The sequence below is a fragment of the Psammomys obesus genome, unplaced genomic scaffold (genome assembly GCF_907164565.1).
Source record: "Psammomys obesus unplaced genomic scaffold, mPsaObe1.curated_primary_1811, whole genome shotgun sequence".
Lineage (NCBI taxonomy): Eukaryota > Metazoa > Chordata > Mammalia > Rodentia > Muridae > Psammomys > Psammomys obesus.
In genome coordinates this window covers 2133073-2145023 of record NW_026587215.1, presented here as the reverse complement: position 1 = coordinate 2145023, position 11951 = coordinate 2133073, and the positions used below count along the sequence as shown (strand labels likewise).

General features: G+C 56.1%; 1 protein-coding gene across 2 annotated transcripts in view; it reads left to right on the top strand.

Annotated features, from left to right (window-relative positions):
• Positions 1–10868, top strand: part of Pdgfb (platelet derived growth factor subunit B) — an 18147-nt gene extending 7279 nt beyond the window's left edge. For both annotated transcript variants that reach the window (XM_055603075.1, XM_055603076.1), the window contains exons 2-7: positions 1274–1370; positions 3513–3602; positions 4911–5116; positions 6517–6661; positions 9094–9242; positions 9561–10868. In XM_055603075.1, the coding sequence (XP_055459050.1) occupies positions 1274–1370; positions 3513–3602; positions 4911–5116; positions 6517–6661; positions 9094–9218 (663 nt within the window). In that variant the 3' untranslated portion in view covers positions 9219–9242; positions 9561–10868. The remainder of the gene's footprint in view (positions 1–1273; positions 1371–3512; positions 3603–4910; positions 5117–6516; positions 6662–9093; positions 9243–9560) is intronic.
• The last annotated feature ends 1083 nt before the right edge of the window (positions 10869–11951 follow it).

Genomic DNA, 11951 nt, shown 5'->3' with positions numbered 1-11951 from the left:
CACACACACACACACACACACACACACACACACACACACACACACACCCTTGTTGGCCAGGGGTGGGAGCCTCTTTTCTACCTTAGTGAGAGAGCAAGCCCTCATCCCATACACAGGCCTGTGCTCAGTTACTCAAAGCTCCTATCTCAGGGTGGGTCAGTGAGCATCTTTCTTTCTCAGTCCAGGGAAACTGAGGCACAGAGTGATGTAGTCTTCTCAGCTTCTCTCAAGCCTCGTCGTCTCGTCACAAGCTGAGCGAACAGTGGCGTGCTCATGGGCATACATTCACAGTCACGATCCCAGGCTTCAGACATGATGTGGCATCTTGTGCCTTTCCGTTGCCCCTTATTGCTAGGGCATTTTCCAGTCCCCTCTGCCCTCACCTCTCCCTTGGGCCTCTGGCACCAGGCCCCCGAGACTCCTGTGACCGTGGGGATGTTCCGGCTGTATGGGTGTGATTGTGGGACCTGCGGTTTCCCCGGAGGAAGCTGGCTCGTAGCAAGGCCTGTTAAGGTTCTAACTAAGTTTCAAGTGCTTGGTGACAGGCCAGAGGGGCTCTAAAAATAGAGTTTGGTTGGGCATGGGGCATGGGTAAGCTTTCAGGTTTCCCAGTCGGGCCTGAGGATTCCCTTATTTCCTCTTTGGCAGGGGCTAAGTCGGTAGGGCTGGGACGCACGGCCTTCTGAGACCACACAACTCCTCACAAGCGTTACTGCACACCTTGGATAGGGAGGCTGCAGCCCACACTTCACTGTAGCCCCTGCTACACTGGGTTTGGGGCCCCTGGACAGAGGATGTCACCTGCTTGAGCCTCTGCCTTTTTTTTTTTTTTTTAATCTGTAATAATACGGTAATAATTAGGTCAGACTGAGTGTGTGAATGTTTGTGTGTGCGCTCGCGTGCGCGCACGTACGCTTGCAAGTCTTAGCTACAGGTTGTGGAGGGAATAGTAGAAAGAAATGAGCTTGTTGGAGTTTCTCCAGGGTGCGTGATCTGATGGGGGAGACAGGTGCAGACAGGCCGGTGGAGCTGGGCACCAGCCTGGAGACTGTGGAGGACTGGGGTGGAGCATCTCAGCCTGGTTTTAGTTAATCGAGCCTTTGCCCCCCTGGATCTCTTCTCCTCCAGCCTTACTTGTCTATTTGTTGTTTGGGGGTGGGTAGGGGAGAGGCTTGTAGGAACTCTGTGCGAGAGAAGGCGTGTGGCTGGCAAGAGAGCCGTGCCCAGTGAGCCTTCACCGCAGTTTACCCGGTTCCTGGTGTCTGTCTAACAGGGGGACCCCATTCCTGAGGAACTCTATGAGATGCTGAGTGACCACTCCATCCGCTCCTTTGATGACCTCCAGCGCCTGCTGCACGGAGACTCCGTAGGTAAATAGGACCCTCCTCCAGAACCTCAGTGCTCGGGCAAAAGTGGGGTGGGAGGGTGGGAGGCAGGCAGGGCCCCCCCTCCCACCCTTGACGTAAGGGAACTAGATCTATGGCACTTCCCACCAAAGGCCTGGCCACACCTCCCCAGGGCGGGGCAGAGTAGGTACCTGGGACTGGGGTGTGGCTGAAGCAGCCCCCCTCAGCAGCTCTAGCTTGGTGCAGAGGGCGGGGTTCCTGGAGTAGGGCCGGCAGGGAGAAAGCACTCAGGGCACGCGCTGAGTTACCTGTGCAGGTGTGGGCCCAGCTGGAGGGTAGGGCTATAGGAGTTAGCTCCCTGTCTGTCTGGCCCAGGGCCATGTCGGTCTGCAAGGTCTCCTGGGGACACCTGGCCGGGACCAGCTGGCAGCCCTGCCCATGCCCAAGAGTGCACTGGGCAAATGGGCACGTGCTTGGTGGCACACACGTGGCGGGGGGCCGGCAGGCTGGGCTGGGAATGTATTTATAAATGCTGTCTTCAGAGCAAATTCCATTCTATTCTAACCTCTGGCCTGGTCCCTAGAGCCCTGTTCAGCATTCCCCAGCCCCCCTCCCTGCACCCTCAGGCCCTTGTCCCTCTGGGGTCCTGTCTCTTTGTCACTTTGTAATCCTTGCCCAGACGCTATCTACGGGGGAACAGCATTTCCTGCCTTTGTTTCCTCTCTCCGTTGGGCCCCTGGCTCCTTCTCAAAAGCATTCCCGGGCCCTTTCAATACCACCAGGGCTGGGGGGTGGCAAGGCAGGCAGGAGGGGGCCCCAGCTGGGTCCACGTATTGTTCACCAGGGCCCCCACCCGATGTCTCCCACCCGTGCCCGGCTGGCCAACCCTGGCCACACAATGGGGCAACTTCCAAATTTAGCTTTCTTGCTGTTTCTTTCCAAGGCGCTCTGCCGCCCAACTCAGGCAGCCCCTCCACACCCCTGGTGGGGGTCGGGATCTTGGATGTGAGGCTTTCAATAGCAGGCCTGTTTCGAGGCAACCATGTGGCTATTTTTTTTTTCCCCTAATCAACTTAACCTTTCCACAAAGCACATCTCTCCCCATCTCCTCCTCACCAGGGACATTCCAGAGATGGCAGAGTGAAAGGAAGGGAGTAAAGGACAGACAGACAGCCAGGCTGACGTGGTCAACACTGTTGGGCTGGACAGAAGCAGACTAGTCAGTCAGTGGCGAACTGCAGGACAATTTTCTCCAAACAGAATCCCTGGGATCCTAGAAGGAGTGGCAGCTTTGTCTTTGATGGGACCAGTGGGCTGGGGAAGATAAATGAGCCCCAAGGTGCCATAAGGAGGTGGCAGAGGCTAGCTTCCAGCCTCCCTCAGTTCATTTGCTGCTCCTCACCATTGAGGGACAGAAGGGACTAGCCATCTTCAAGATCAAGTTCAAAGCCTCCTGGCCACACTCGGCTCCAGCGCTGTCCAGTGTGTTGGGGCACTTGGGATGGAGATGTCACCAAGGAGAGCTGGTGGCACTGAGGAGAAAGGACTCCAGTTTAGAGAGGAGAGCTGTGGCTCCCAACAGGAAGAGGGCCAAATCTTGGAGACGGGGCAGAGAAGCCCAGAATGATGAAAGCTGAGGAGAGAGGCCGACCTTGTGTGGCTGGCACTGGCCCTCCCACCCCCTTCCCTCTCCACCCTTTCTCTCCAGACCAGTAGGGCCATTGTCAAGGCTCCAGAAAGCTGTGCTGGAGCTGCTGCTGGCCCCGAGGGGATTCTGGGAATTTCTCCATTCAGCACTTCCTATGGGAAAGCTTTGGAGGGCACTGGGAACGGGCTTCCAGTTCTCTGGGCCCCTGCTCCGCCCTGAAGGCTGAGGAGGGTTCGCTGACAGTAGCGGAGGGCAAGGGTTATTTTTAACTCCATTAACATGGGTTCTGGCCAAAAATGGGGCTAAAAAACCCAGAGCGAGGCTGGAGACTCCCAAAAGATGCAGTTAGGCCCCGCCAGCCCTACTGAGCCATGGGGCTGCCCAAAATTCTGCCTGCTTGCCTCTTCAGAGCCAGGACCCTCAGGTTTAGAGGATGCAAAGGGCAGGGTCTCAGAGTGCAGAGAAGCCACCCTCCACCCGGCTTGGATCAGCGTGTCTGACTGTGCTTTCCCTTGCAGACGAAGATGGGGCTGAGCTGGGCCTGAACATGACCGGAACACACACTGGAGCCGAGCCAGAAAGCGCATCTCGAGGGAGGAGGAGCCTAGGTAAAACATGGTCCATACATCAGCTCCTCAAAGGGTGGGATCCAGGGAAGAGAAACCAGGGCACACCGCCAGCCTGGATTGGGAGTCACCCCCAAGATCCCTTCCTTCCCCACTGTTAGGGCCGAAGCAGGCGTGGAGCTGTCTCTGAAGTTGAGTTACTGTGCCCTCTGCCTCATGTCATGCTTTCAAAATAGTAGTTTGGGTCCTTTTTGTTTTTGAAGCAGGGTTTTGCTGTGTAGCCCTGGCTAGCCTGGAACTCACTACGTAAAGCAGACTGGTCTCGATTTCACAGAGATCTGCCTACCTCTTGCCTCCCCTTTTACGCTCACTGCTTCTTCACTCCAGCCCTGGAGAGGTGTGGTTAACCCCACTCCATAGGCCTCGAAACCAGGGTGGAGAGACAGGAGTGGAAGGGCTGAGGTCAGGGCTTTTTTGTCAGCATTTGAACCCAAGGTCTTCAGGGTGGGTCATCTGTCTGCTACGGCCCAGGGCTGCACTGTGGCCCAATGCAGAGCTCAGGACTCCTGATTGCTCCTTGGCAGAGACCAAGCCAGGAGACCTGTAGGCCTTAGAAAAGCCTGCCAGGGTGAAGCCCGTGGCCTCCTACAGTTTTCAAGTCACTGGAGATAGGCCTGGCAGAACCCACAGGTCTCCAAGCCCACGTCTCCACCTGTAAACCTTTCCCAGTCGGTGAAGGAACACTTACAGGCTTCATCCACCTTCTTTCTCTGGGCTCAGGCGAGAGGCGAAGCTCTGCTGTCACCTGGTTTCACAGATAAGGCTTTGAAGGAAAGACACACAAGAGCAAACCAGTTCAGCCAGGTGTGGTGGCACACGCCTTTAATCTCAGCACTTGGGAGGCAGGGCCAGGTCGGATCTCTTGAGTTTGAGGCCAGCCTGGGCTAAAAGAAAGTTCCAGGAACAGGGCTACACAGAGAAACCCTGTTTCAAACAAACAAACAAACAAATAATAATTAAAAACAAACAACAAAAGACCAGTGCAAAGCCAACAGCATAACAGTGTATAAGGTCTCACATAGGACAGTCACACAACTGTATGAGTCTGAACATTTGGGAGCCAGGACCATGAGACACGTGTGCACTAAACCTTTTACAAGGTCACACGGGATGATTTCGCTTGACCTTGGCCGTGCTTCTTGGAGGTAGCTCTTGCCGTCCTTGTCTTCAGATGGGGAAAACGGAGGCACAGGGTGGTCCAGCCCTCTACCCAGGTTCAGGGCTGTCTGTGGATGGGGGAGGCTCCAGAGAAGAGAGTCAGCTCCTGACAGGCCTCCTTCCCTCCCCCAGGCTCCCTGGCAGCCGCAGAGCCTGCCGTGATCGCGGAGTGCAAGACGCGCACGGAGGTGTTCCAGATCTCCCGGAACCTCATCGACCGCACTAACGCCAACTTCCTGGTGTGGCCGCCCTGCGTGGAGGTGCAGCGCTGCTCCGGCTGCTGCAACAACCGAAACGTGCAGTGCCGGGCCTCGCGGGTGCAGATGCGGCCTGTTCAGGTGCGTAGACCCAGCCCCGCCCCCGGCCCGGCCCCGCCCAGCCCTGGGGGCCTCCTGGCTGCGGCAGGTTGCAGAGCTTTGCTGGGTGTCCCGGCTCCTTCCGGAGAGGGAGGCTCCTTGGGGCGCCATCTCCAAGGCGTCTCAGACCATAGTCACTGAAAGTCCGAGCCCAGCGTGTGACTGGGTGTGAAAGGCTAAGCAATGGACCCATGTCACTTGCTCTACAGGGACACAGTCCCACAGTTCCCTTGTCTTCAAACATCAGTGTTCAAGACTCTGGTTGGTGGTGACATGTGCCTTTAATCCCAGCACTAGGGAGGCAGGGGCAGGCAGATCTCTTGAGTTTGAGGCCAGCCTGATCTCCAGGACAGGAGTGAGTTCCAGGACAGCCAGGGCTACACAGAGAAACCCTGTCTCACCCCCCCCCCCAAAAAAAAAAAAAAGAATGTTAGGGCCCCTTAATGCTTCGTCATATTCAGGGGCCCCTACACTTTGGGATTTCATCTGTCTCTTTAGCAAGCTTTGTCTTTAGTGAAGGTGGCACAGAGCGTCTTCCAGGTGGAAAGTTCTATAGGAACCAGGCCCCACACTGGTAAACGACCCAGCTCTGTGCCCACTTAGGGATTTCTTGGAAGGAGTGGGACACAGACGCTAGTCTGTAGGAGGAATTTAGAGGCCCAGGGAGGCCCAGATGTCTTCTAACTCAGGATGGACGGGTCTTCTGTACCCTGGTCAGCCTCCCCTTTTCAGGTGCCCCTGGGCACGTGGCACAAATCTCAGTACCGTCTCCACCTGGTACACTGGCTGTGTAGCCATGCTGTCTTTCTCTGGCCTCTTCCTGTGGCCTGTGCTCAGTCTCCTGCCTATCTTCCATTCCCGGCCTATCCCTGTGACCCAGAGTGAAAGCCACATGCTATGCTTCCCCCCCCCCCCACTGTCACCGTATCTTCTGTCCCCAGCTTTAGGGATGGACACCTGACAGCTGCCTTCCCCTTCCAGCCTCTCTGCTAGATAAGGCCTCTGTCACTTCCTTCCAGATAACCATCTCCCTGCTCTGCTACAGCCCCTGGCCTTGGCTGGGGCTCCAGGAATAGGACCCACAGGACTCAAGCTCTACCCGGAAATGCCTTTCTCCTACTCTGGGGGGTCAGGGTGGCGGGGGGTTGCTACAGCAAAGCTGGAGGCCGGGTCAGCTAGGTCGAAGGGCTTGTTTTGATGGAAAAGCTCTGAGAGGGGCAGAGGGCAAGGCCTTGCTATTGTTCGGTCCAGAGCCCTCACTCGGCAGACAAGCCTGGCTTTTGGCTTTCGAGGAAAGACTAGCGCAGGAGCCTGCCAGGCCCATGACACTGCCCCTGCACAGGTGGCTCCTACAGGGGAGTGCTGTCCGTTCTGCCCTCCAGGTGAGAAAGATCGAGATTGTGCGGAAGAAGCCAGTCTTCAAGAAGGCCACAGTGACCCTGGAGGACCACCTGGCCTGCAAGTGTGAGACGGTAGTGACCCCTCGGCCTGTGACTCGAAGTCCTGGGACATCCCGGGAGCAGCGAGGTAAGCCACCTTCCTGCGGGCCGCTCTGAGGGGCTCAGCTCACAGCCAAGGAAAGGCTGGGGCAGGAGGCTGGGGAGAGCGTGCCGAGGGTTGGCTGTTCGCGGATCGAGGCCGAGGAGCTCAGTTTGAATCACGGCACCCACGTGGAAACCAAGGCATGGTAGCTGTGCCTGCCGTCCTAGTGCTGGGTGGGTGGGGAGAGGACAAGCTCAGCTCCAGGTCCAGTGCGAGACCCTGCCTCAGAAGATAAAGATGAGGAGCAATAGAGGAAGACATTTGACGTCAGCCTCTGGCTCCCCATCCACACATAATGCTCCCCCACATACACACAAATTTAGATGGAGATCAGATACATGGTCTGGTTACATTTGTTTGAGACCTTTGATATCACTGTAGAACAGTCCAGATCCTTCACAGCCCGAAAGGAGGCTGCAGCCCAGGCCTTGCCACCAACCAGTCCCTTCACTCGTGACACCTACTGGAGACACACAAAGTAAGGGCTGGGCACCTATACAGCTGGGATGGCCAGCTGGCCCTAATGCATCTGTCAGGTGACTCATAGCTTTGATCTCACAGGTGTCAGACAGGTCAGTCTGAGTTGGAAAAGTCTAAGAGGTGCCCTGTCTGTAGTGGAGGTACCACTGAAGTCCAAAGATGCTCAGGCCTTGCTCCAGGTCACACAACCCATCCTAGGCCACTGGTGTCGTGAAATTTCCCCTTTCGGCTCTTCCCTCTCCTGAGCAACTCTTTCTGGCTTTTGCTCACCAGCCTTACCATCTATAGGAAGAATTTTTTTTAATTCATTAATTTATTTTTACTTTATGTGCATTGGTGTTTCACACCTGTATGTTGGTGTGAGGGTGTCGGATCTTGGGAGTTACAGTTGTGAGCTGCCGTGTGGGTGCTGGGAATTGAACCTAGGACTTCTGGAAGAGTAGCCACTGCTCTTCACCACTGAGCCGTCTCTCCAGCCCCGCACCCCCACGCCCCCATAGGAAGAATTCTTAAGTGTTAGTGCTGAAATATTGAGGGGCTCGCTTCCAGGTTCATTTCTAGTACAGCATAGGTCAGGGCTGGTGTTTTGAAATCCTTAGGCTCACACCCCTTTCATTTGTGAATTGTGTGTATTGGCTCGGGCTTGGCCCAGCCTAGCCTCCTGCACGTGGCCTTTGGGGCTCAAGCTCTCTGGGGGATTTTCCATGGCCCTCCTGGGTGTCATCCCTACAGGGACTCTGAGCTCCCCAGAATCTCTATACTGCAAGGAGAACTTTGCACTCAGGGAAGCCAGTCTGAGCCAAGCAGACAGGCATCGGCCTCCCCAGCTGTCGGCCACAGACTCTCCAGTGGCTCCCAGAAATGGCTCTGCCTGGCAGACCTGGCTTCCCAGAGCCCAGGGGGATGGGACAGTAGAGTCAGCAGGCCCAGGGCTCCCAGGAGCTGACAGTTGGACTGAGGGTTGGAAGTGTGAAGTACGGATAGATCCCAGGGCTTCAAACACAGCTCTCTGCCTCGTTTTCCCCAACAGTGTAGAACGAATAATACCCACTGTAGAAATACAGGGGCATACAGTGCCAAGAGGTCACTGCTGCTTTAAGAGAGGTTAAGAGACTTCCTCACAGTACCTGGAAGAGCCCAGGTTTGGAACGGAGCTGACTGAGCTATGGCCCAGCCCTCCATCCTGCTTCACAAAGTGCCCAGGAATTTGAGTGACAGGCCCAGCTCCAAGGAAAATCTGGTTCTGGCCTAAAGCCCAGTGGCCTCCTCATCTTGTGGCTGGAGGAGCCAGAGGTTAGTGGCAGAGGTCTCAGTAGGAGCACTAGCCAGAGAGATGGAGAGCAAGGGGTCACGGCGGTGGCTGGCCAGCATTCATGCTGCACCGTGACTGACCCTCACCTTGCGGCTCTGCGCAACAACTAGGCTCCTTGGATAGCTCGCTTGACTTTGCCGCAGTCTGGCTGTGGCTGGGGGTGGACAGTTACCCCTGTAGTGTAAGAGAACCGGTCCCCGAATGACCTCTCTAGCCAGATCTTTCATGTGGTGAGAGGGTGCCCAAAGTACAAAGGAGAGTTGTGCCAGTCCTCTGAAGGTAGGTGCCTGGTTGGTACGCACTGCCAACAGGACCTCCTGTTGGGTAGAAGGATCCAGAGCCAGGGCACCTGCAGGAAGTGGAAAGATAAGTCCCACCAGGCCTCAGGGCCACATTGGAATGTAGCAGCCTGTATTAGGCACAGCTTGGCCAGCATGCTACTGTGTGGTCCCCTCCCCTCCCCCATGAGGTGGGCTGTCCTCCTGCCTCACTTCCAGACAGAGAAACCGAGGCATGGAAAGGTCAGTCACACCCCCAGAGCGCACACCGGGTGAGCAGTGCGGCTTGGCTTTGACCTCATGAAGTCCGACCATATGACTGACAAACACCTTTTCTTCTTGAGCAGCCAAGACACCTCAGACTCGGGTGACCGTCCGGACGGTGCGAATCCGCCGGCCCCCCAAAGGGAAGCACCGAAAATTTAAGCACACGCGTGACAAGAAGGCACTGAAGGAAACCCTCGGGGCCTAGGGGCACCGGCAAGAGTGTGGGCAGGTGAGGACCTGGCAAGAAAGCCAAGACTCAGACCCTCCCTGGCTGTGAGTTAGACTCGGGGTGAGGGCCCCAGCAAGGATATCTCCCCTCAACCCAGGCATCCCTGAGGTTTCCACTGGCCTGACTGTGCCTCAGCCTCTCTGAGAGAGGGTGCCTGCCTCATCACTCTCTCCATCACTGCTACATTTTGGCGTTGGGGCCCTCTGGAAGTCAGCATGGTGGCAGGAGCTGCAGCTCCTTGCCTTGGTGTGGGGGCCTAGGAAACAAGGCCAGCCCCCAGGCCATCTCTGACCCTGTATCCCTCTTCTCTGCCCACAGGGTTATTTAATATGGTATTTGCTGTATTGCCCCCATGGGGTCCTTGGAGTGATAATGTTGTTCCCTCGTCCGTCTGTCTCGATGCCTGATTCGGACGGCCAATGGTGCTTCCCTCACCCGCCTGCCCGGCCACCTCCACCAGCAGCAGTCAGCCCGCCCTGCGGCTCCAGAGGAAAACAAAGGACTCCGCTCCATGCTGCTTCTTCCCTTGACCCCAAGAACCTGGGACAAGTGTGCGGAGCCTCACGGGGGACTGTGGACTGGTCCCTGGAGCTTGGCACTTGGCCTGAGGACGTCTAGCATGTCCTGCCTGGTTCCCGGAGCCCTGGCCAGCCAGCAGGGAACACTTTCAGGCAGGCTAGGGTCCCTTGTAGTCCCGCGGCCAGGACCCCATGGGAAGCACAGACTGGAGGAATCCTCATGGCACCCAGACCTGCCACTCACCTCTCTCCCCACCCCCTCAGCCCACAGCGGCTTTTCATTTTATAAGTATGAAATCCTGGAAGACATGAACTCCTCTGGGCAGATGGCCACACGCCTTCTCTGATGGATTAGAGGTGCAGCGTGCTTGTGACCTGGGCCATGTCCCCTGCCTCTCTTCACCTCCCTACATTTACTTCTCTTTCATTTCTCTACCTCCACTCAGTCTTCTTCCTCATATGCCCTTCCGTCCGCTCGGCCAGCGAGTGCTTGGATCCTGACTGAGGCTCTGAATGACCCTGTCCGTCCTCCTTGGGGCAGAAAACATGTCTGTTAAGGTTGCGTGAGATTATGGCCAGTGCACGTGGAGAATTCTGTGCATCCCCTATGTATGGCCAATTTGTCTATTATGGATTTCTGCCAGATGTAGGTCAAGCCTCAGAGGAAAGGGAGCCTTGCTTCTAATTCATACCAAGGCCCTGTGTGGACGGGCTGTGTGTGCCCTGATCCAGCCTGAAGCTCATTGTGAGCCTGTGGTGCTGGGGAAGCAACGCTGTTTTTTGTTTTTGTTTTTGCCCATTGCCTCCACTTCCTGGGTCTCAGCTCCAGCTGTTCCTGTCCTGGCAGGTGTGGGACACTAGGAGATCTCCAAGGGAGGGGCAGCCCTCACTGCCCTCTCAGCCCTCAGCAAGATTGAGGTGATGTGCCCATCTTCCTCCTCACCTTTCCCTGCACTTCTCCCCCTCCCCCGTCCTAGGTCCGCTTCCTTTGTAAAGTCGGTGATTATATTTTTGGGGGCTTTCTTTTTATTTTTTAAATGTAAAGTTTATTTATATTCCGTATTTAAAGTTGTAAAAAAAAAAAGCCACAAAACAAAACCGAGTGAATCCTCCGGAAGTCTGTGTGTTGGCATCAGGTGTGACAGTTAACCTCTCCGTGTTGGCAGGATGTGCCAACAGCTTGCTACGGGTTCCTTTCACTTGGGGAGGCTAGGCACCGTCGGGCGTCCTCATGTGCAGGCACAGACACACACTCTCGAGTGCTCATGCACGTTTGGTCTGGCTCCATCGCAAAACCTAACACCTGGGCCCCTGGACCTGCTCCCTGTGATGGACTCGGCCCTAAATCTACTGTGCGCCTTTAGGCCAGTCGCAGCTCAGTATGGCCATGGAAGATGGGAAGGGAGGGGACTGATGGGAGCCAGGGTTCAGCCGCGGGGTCCTTTGCTCTCTTCATCATCCTACTCTTTTGGTGTGAGAGAGGGACCCAGCATGTGCAGTGCAAGCGGACTTCCGCTGAGCAACACCCAGCCTTACTCTTTCCTCAGCTCCTGGAGCCTCGGATGCCAGCTTATTATAAAAAAGAAAAGAAAAATCATTGTGGTTCTCCTTAGACTGTGGAACTGGCAGGGAGCCCGGGAGGGGGTTCTGCCTCACTGAAGGGATGATCCAAACCCGAAGCCATGGTACCCTGAGATGCTGAGTTTGTCTTGGCTGAGGTAGAGGCTACCCTTGTTACAGCTCAATTCATTCACCCGCTCCTTGAGCCTTACCACAAGGGTCTGTCCCCGCCAGCGCTTCCAGAGCCCTGTGACTTAAGTCTGTCTATCCCGAGTCCCCGTCTGTGCTAGAGCAGAGAGATAGCCCATGGCGGTGAGGGGAACTGAGGGGAGTTTCTGGAAACCCCTGTCCCGGCTGACATTCTGATAAAGCCTCCCTTTCCATGCACCCCCAATATCCAGTTTCCCGGACACGAGAGCCAGTGCTGGCATGGGGGCGGGGGGGCAGGACTCACCAGGATATAGAAACTGAGACAGCTGCAGGGCCCAGGGCCTGGGACACCTCGACAGCTGCCAACAGCTGGGCTATTTCATGGATGATGGCAGGAACTTTCTAGAGGAGCTGCCCGGATCTGTCCTCTTACCCGTGTTCCTTGCCAGGTAGCCACATTGAGTCCGGGGACCTTCAGGGG